Below are 7,166 nucleotides of genomic sequence, written 5' to 3'. Positions count from 1 at the left end.
GGATGTGCTGGAGGCAGTAAACCAGGTGTTGAGCCCACTTCAGGAGTTCACAGATGCCGTGTCTGGTGAACGCTATGTCAGTGTCTCATACCTCAAGCCAGTACTCCACCTCTTCAATGAAACCATTCTTGCTGAGGGAGAAAATGACACTCAACTGACCAAGGACATGAAGACAACTATTCTAACCTACTTGAATGAAAAGTACTCAGATCCTGGCATCTGAGAGAGCTTTCAGCACCGGTGGGAACATTGTCACCTGCCACAGGTCCGTACTGAAACCAGATGCTGTGGACAGACTGGTTTTCCTGGCACAAAATTTGTAATGTCTCGAGGAGCTTCAATTACCAAAACCTGTATTTGAAAGGGTCATTTGTGCAGGTAATGTTCATAATGGTTCCTGCATATGTACCAAGAAAAGAAACGCAAGCGCAATATCGCCCTTTACTCTGCCCCTCATTTGCTCAACAGCCACTCATGTGTCTCCGTGTAGCTTGAAGGATAATGTGAATTAATACCAGGCTTGTTCTCTTTTGTTTTTCTAACTAACCCGTTTACGAAGATTGTTTTGAATATATATGTTTTATGTTTTAAGTAAGAAAAAAGTAATATAAAAGACAAACATAAACTAACAGTGACCGCTAGTGTTAAAAATGTCTGCTTAATAATTAAACATGCGATCAAATTATTTTTGCCGTTAATGAATTAATGCGTTAACGCGGAAAAAAATAAACCGTGAAATACCGTGAAACCGGCAGAAGCTCACAAAATGCTGCTGCTGAGGCCTGATCTCAGCCAGGACCTGGCCATCTCGCTGCCTCTCTCCATCTCTCTAATATTGGTGGTACACACACACACACACACACACACATTCGTGATATAATATTGCACCTGGTGTTTTCCTCAAACTCACAAAAGAACACGCATATACACACACTTCACGAACTCATTATGCCCATCTCGCCTTTTTTGAGCCAAAACCTTTCCTTGTCCCTCCTAGTAGAGAAGATTGTAATATGGGACCATAGACTGTAACAAGTGGATGTAGTCATGGTGACATCACTCATTGGTTTGTGGACTGCTGCAAGAAAAATGGGAAGTTGGAAAACAACCTTGGGAAAATGCCTTTTCTAGCGATTCGTCTCTGTGTAAACGGGACGTTTTAGATGATAAGGCAGATGATTGATTGATTATCTTCCAACATCTTAAATATCCATTTTGAGGGAATGGTATGGAACATTATTTTATAATATGTGGCAGGGACATATGTAGACAAAAAAGCATGTATGTTTTTTGCATCATTAGATTCTTGTTTTTACGAAATATTCTTTCCCATTTTTCCAAATCGAACTACTCAGCATTTGTTTAAAAATAGTAATAATAATAATTTCACTTTAACCCAACCAAATGTGTATGGGTGATGTGAAGTCCTAAATATACTGTGGTAATCTTACAAATTGACAGCTGTGAGTACGATGAATAAGCTGTGAGTACGATGAATAAGCTATTAATTCCATGCAGTGACGGGTGACTGAGGACTGGCGAAGTGGCTCGGATTTGAGTTTGTTTAAGGAGCACAAGGTTTGCTGGTAAAATGCAATCAAGTGCTGGTGTCATGTACAGAAAACTGTAGAACCCACGAGCTTTCATGCACTCTCAATCACCAGTACCAGTGATCCGGTGTTTTCTTTTTGTTTACTCCACAATGTTGCCCGTGGCAACTGCAGACATGACTATTTGGGAATCACTGTAATAGAGGATCACAAGCAGCCTGAAGCTGAATTATTCGCTTCTACTGCCCTCGATGTGGTGGGGCGAGGAGGTGGGGGGGGCTTAGCCACTCATTTCACAGAGTGAAGTTCTGTGTTGGGACATCACTATATTTTGAAAGCACACTCAATGGGATGGGGGAAGATTGAGGGCAAATGAGAAGAAATGGGACTCAGCACAAGTACAGGCTCTTCCTTTTATTCGGCATAGAAGCACCAACATTTTCTGTTTCCCCTCCCTCTCCGGTATTGACTACTCTCCTCTGACCTGCATTCGCTGCCAGAGGCAACATAGAAGACATTAACCAAAATTTGCATACAATTGATGTGATGTCGAACTGCCGTCAAAACGGTCGCTGACATCATTTAATTAGTGATTTTCATGAAAGCTGAGGAACTTTCCTCAAAGTGGAAACATGCAGCCCCAAGGACACAACCACTGTATCCTGTGGTGTTCAGTGGGTTTGTACTCTTAACGTTGAATAGCCTCCATTCTCCCGCTCCTGTAGGTGGAATCGCTAAGCAGCTGTTTTTCCGTGGTGTTCTCGCTGCAGGGCACGGTTGCGCGGAGTGCGTCCGACGACCGTTAAACGGTATTATGTGCTGGATAAATTTAACCGGCCCCTCCCCCGCTGTGCGCAGGTAGAAAAGCCCCACATCGAGCTGCAGCCATGGACGAGTTGGACCTGCCCCAGATGAAGAAGGAGGTGGAGAGCCTCAAGTACCAGCTGGCCTTCAAACGAGAGAAGTCCTCCAAAACGGTGACTGAGTGAGTAGTTGGACCGTAATAGCTCTACAAGCACCTGCACAGATTTCAATCCCCCAAAAACCACTGTGATGAACAGCTCTGAAATGAAATAGCTTTGTTTTTGCCAGTGTGTAGCATTTAGCAGGATCTATTAGCAGAAATGGAATCTAATATTCTTAACTAAGTTTTCATCAGTGTATAATCCTCTGAAACTAAAAGTCCTCGTGTTTTAGGTAGCTTAGAATAAGTCCTTTGTATCTAAATAGGGAGCGGGTCCTCTTCACTGTGTTTATACAGAAGCCCAGAACGGACAAACTAAACACTGTTAGCTGAAGGCCACCGTAGTTCACCGACACGCTTTGGAAGCATGGTGCCGCCAGCCACCGTCTCACTTGAGTTGCTCAAATAGTGATGTTATTATGGTAAGGACGGCTAGGCGAACGTGGTATTGCACTCAGCGGCTCACAGTACCCTTGGAGAGGGAGGAGTGAGCGGAGGGGTATTCAGTTGGTTGCAAAATGGAACCAGGCCGCTAGATGTCACCGAATACTTCACACTGTCCCTTTATATTCCCAGTGAAACAGAAGTTAGAACTTGTGTTGGAAGTATTTCCCCAGTGAAACTGAATATTTGAGCAGTGTACAGTTACGAGAGGGATTTAAATCTCTAAAATATCTCTACATATATTTTGCAGATATTGTTATATCGGTGCACAATGTGATCTAAAAAGGGTTAAAAGGGCATTTTTCATTTAATCTCGATTTAAAGCACACATGAAAACATGTTATAGTTAGACACACACATTTAAATGTTGCTCACACAGTGGATCAAGTTTGAAACTGAATACTTGAAGACAGCATTTTCAAGCCAAGGTTTTTCTTTGAGTTCGTTGAGATCTAGCCAAAGAAGGCTGTGTGATATGGTTGAAAGCTCCGGAAAACAAATGCTTCAGTTGACCTCGAATTGAGATTGTTTAACCAGCGGCTGTTTCCGAGCTAGCTCAAGTATTCAGTGGGTTATTCAATTACGATTACTGCCGATATCTGCTGTTCACTGTGATGAGTACAATGATGACATGAACACCATGACTTTGAGTGTGACAGCATTAGTCATTCCACCACAGCAATAAAGCAGTGATATGGCTTCATTAACCAATGCTGCCTCGAAGGCTATTGTCACAGTCGCAGCGCACGTGGAGTCATGAAGCAAAGCTGCGGCCGTCATTAGTTTCTGTTCAGCACTCTCTTTGTCCGTCTCGTGCTCTCACTGCAGCGCCAGCAGATTAACGGCCAATCAAAGGAGCTCAGAAGAAACACTTCTGAGTCTGCTATTCATGTAGAGCACTCAGGGTCAGTGTTTTGAAACTATTGTGAATCAAAAAAATATATATATTCACTTGAAAGTACTTAAAATTCTTTTTACAAATGAGAAGTTAAATTCCTGAGGCAATTAAACACACTTTTGCTAATTTCAGTACACTCACGGTCGAATTCATGAAAAATGGATTTGCAGCCACAAATAGCACCATGAATTGGCATAATTTCGTCTCAAGGTTTCGCAAACAACATTACGCTGACGGCATTACGCCAACGATATTACACTGACGAAATTATATTGACGATACTACGCTAACGACATTACGCAAACGATATTACACTTACAAAATTATATTGACGATACTACGCTAACGACATTACGCAAACGATATTACACTGACGAAATTATATTGACGATACTACGCTAACGACATTACGCAAACGATATTACGCTTACGAAATTGCAGCGCAAACGCAGTGATAAAGTTTTGCAGCGTGCATTCGTCCTTTTTCTGCATCTGATTGCTATTATCTATGCAGCAAAGTATTGGTGTTCATTTTGGTAACGAAAACTGTGACTCAATATGTTTGTCAGCGACCGCCCTTTCCACGACTAAGACGAGACGATGGCGATGCGGCACTAACTGTGACGATATCAACACGCAAGAAAGACGCGATAATAATGTAAAAATGTTCAGTGTTACCATAATCTCTCTTTATTTTCTTTGACAAAAAAGACGTAAATTCAGCAGTTTGTTTTCCTGCGCTGTGCGTGCCATATCAGGAATACGCTCTATTGTTAAGTTAAAGTTACCGATGACAACAACAGGGCTTGGAAAGAAGCAAAGAGATATTTTGGCTAAGCTAGATGGACTGAAATGTTCTCTCCCTCTTTCATGCCTTGTATGGAAAAAGTGGATAGAGGATGGATTGTGGTGCTAAACTTCCTCTGGAATTTGAAAAATGTTTCTCTCTCTCTCTCTCTCTCTCTCTCTCTCTCGCTCTCTCTCTCTCGTTCTCTCTCTCTCTCTCTCTCTCGCTCTCTCTCTCTCTCTCGCTCTCTCTCTCTCTCTCTCTCTCTCTCTCTCTCTCTCTCTCTCTCTCTCTCTCTCTCTCTCGCTCTCTCTCTCTCTCTCTCTCGTTCTCTCTCTCTCTCTCTCTCTCGCTCTCTCTCTCTCTCTCTCTCTCTCTCGCTCTCTCTCGCTCTCTCTCTCTCTCTCTCTCTCTCTCGTTCTCTCTCTCTCTCTCTCTCTCTCTCTCTCTCTCTCTCTCTCTCTCTCTCTCTCTCTCGCTCTCTCTCTCTTTCTCTGTCTCTCTCTCTCTCTCTCTCTCTCTCTCTCTCTCTCTCTCTCGTTCTCTCTCTCTCTCTCTCTCTCGCTCTCTCTCTCTCTCTCTCTCGTTCTCTCTCTCTCTCTCTCTCTCGCTCTCTCTCTCTTTCTCTGTCTCTCTCTCTCTCTCTCTCTCTCTCTCTCTCTCTCTCTCTCTCTCTCTCTCGCTCTCTCCAAAGTTTGGTAAAGTGGATAGAGGACAGCGTCCGGAGGACCCCTTCCTGAACCCGGAGCTGATGAAGAGCAACCCGTGGGTGGAGAAAGGAAAGTGCGTCCTTCTCTAGAAGAAATCAACCAGCACAGCCACAACCTTCCACCTTTAACCACTCTGACCAACACGCACCTACAGATGACCCCCCTGGACCTGATCCTCCTGTCAGGCCACGAGGGACAGCGCCTCCTAACCTCTCTCACCTTGAATGTACAACAGCTGATGATTCCCCCCCCAACTTCCCCGAACATGCACTCCAACAAGGGCACAGAGACACCCCTCTGACCGCCACTCATCCACTGCAAGTTTATTCCTGCCACGGCAATTGCATATGATGTATGATGATCAATACTCCTGTTACATGTCTCTGTATGATATATGATATTTATGCAGCTGCCAGTCGACACGCTTTCTACAATCTCTACTCATTGTGGGCATAGCAGCTTTACTTTTTCATTTTTTATTTTTTTTTCATTTTTGATGAGTTGTAATAAACTGTCGTCACATCCTCACTGCCAGACTGACCGTAGATCTGCTGGGGGAACGTTGAGATGTAAATCACTTTCAAAATGATCATAAAAACAAGGTTTTTCGTACATTTGAATATGATATTCAATAGATTGCGCAAGTCTGTGATTGACGAACTAAACTAAACTATAAAAAAAGATTTTAAAAAGGCACAGAGGCCGTTCCGATCGGCCCGCCGTCCAAGAAACAAGCGAAGAACAAACGTGCACGAGCTTAGAAGAACGACTCAGTGTGACAGCGTTGTGCGACTCCCAACAGTTGTCATCGTGTGTCCGGTCCGATTTCATGCGACTCCGGATATCGCATCTACATTCCGAAGACTTGATCATCAACCGGTGTTGTTCTTGCCCCGTTGTCATTCGGTCGGAAAGTTTCACGGCAGCTCTGTTCGTGTTGTCAGTGCAGCAGGGAGCTATGGGTCTCTGGGGGGTTGTTGGGGTTGCGTTTACTGCTCCTGCTCCTTAGCGACAGCCCCCTGAGGACAACACACAGAGACACGCTCGCACACGGCATCAGGCAGAACCGTGCGCGTGCACACACACACACACACACACACACGCCATCTCACGCCACACATGTACAGACAGACCCTTTAACTTATTAACTTATTGATCTTTACTTGCTTTATTTATTTATTGATGAGACCTTTCCGTCACCTTCAGTTTTTGTGTCCTCTTCTCGGAAGAAAACCAACAAAAAAGACTACACCTTGCCAGATCACCATCTACTTACTGCCTTGTACACAGTTTCCTGAAAACAAGAATGTAAATACGTGGCATGATAACCACTGACCTCAGAATTGGCCTGTATGTGTGCGTGACTGCAACTGTGTGTTGTTTTGTGCGGAACATTTAGTGCATAAAATGAAACGTAAGGCTCCCCTTGTGGATTGTGAAGCACACACACACACACACACACACATACTGTACATGCACACACACGTACAGGCCTGAGGCAGAGAAGATCAACAAAACACACACACGCTGCTTCTTGAGAATGTGTATGAGGGGAAGAGTGGCAAGGAATGGGATTCTCTAAATGACTTGGGACAGGGGCGCCTCACATCATCTCAGTACTGTAATGAGTCTCATCACATACATTTCCTTCGAGATGACCCGTTTCCCTGAAGGCTACTCATTGCTTGGATGACTTTAGTCCTAAAATATCGAACTTTAAATATTAAATTTTCCTCTTTAAAAAAGCCAAACTCAAGTATATGGTCCATGACGTGCTTCTGAATGTTTGTGTTTTTATCAAACACGCGAGCGT

General features: G+C 43.8%; 1 protein-coding gene across 1 annotated transcript; it reads left to right on the top strand.

Annotated features, from left to right (window-relative positions):
* The first annotated feature begins 2,428 nt into the window (after positions 1-2,428).
* Positions 2,429-5,551, top strand: LOC306786313 (guanine nucleotide-binding protein G(I)/G(S)/G(O) subunit gamma-13-like). Its single transcript, XM_079281050.1, is given in 3 exon segments — positions 2,429-2,535; positions 5,338-5,360; positions 5,363-5,551. Coding segments are annotated over 3 exon segments (201 nt in total). The 5' UTR covers positions 2,429-2,437; the 3' UTR covers positions 5,443-5,551.
* Positions 5,552-7,166: the final 1,615 nt, after the last annotated feature.

The sequence above is a fragment of the Melanostigma gelatinosum genome (assembly GCF_949748355.1).
Source record: "Melanostigma gelatinosum genome assembly, chromosome: 13".
NCBI classification, from domain to species: domain Eukaryota; kingdom Metazoa; phylum Chordata; class Actinopteri; order Perciformes; family Zoarcidae; genus Melanostigma; species Melanostigma gelatinosum.
Note: the sequence above shows the minus strand (reverse complement) of the source record. Positions and strands in the feature narration are given on the sequence as shown.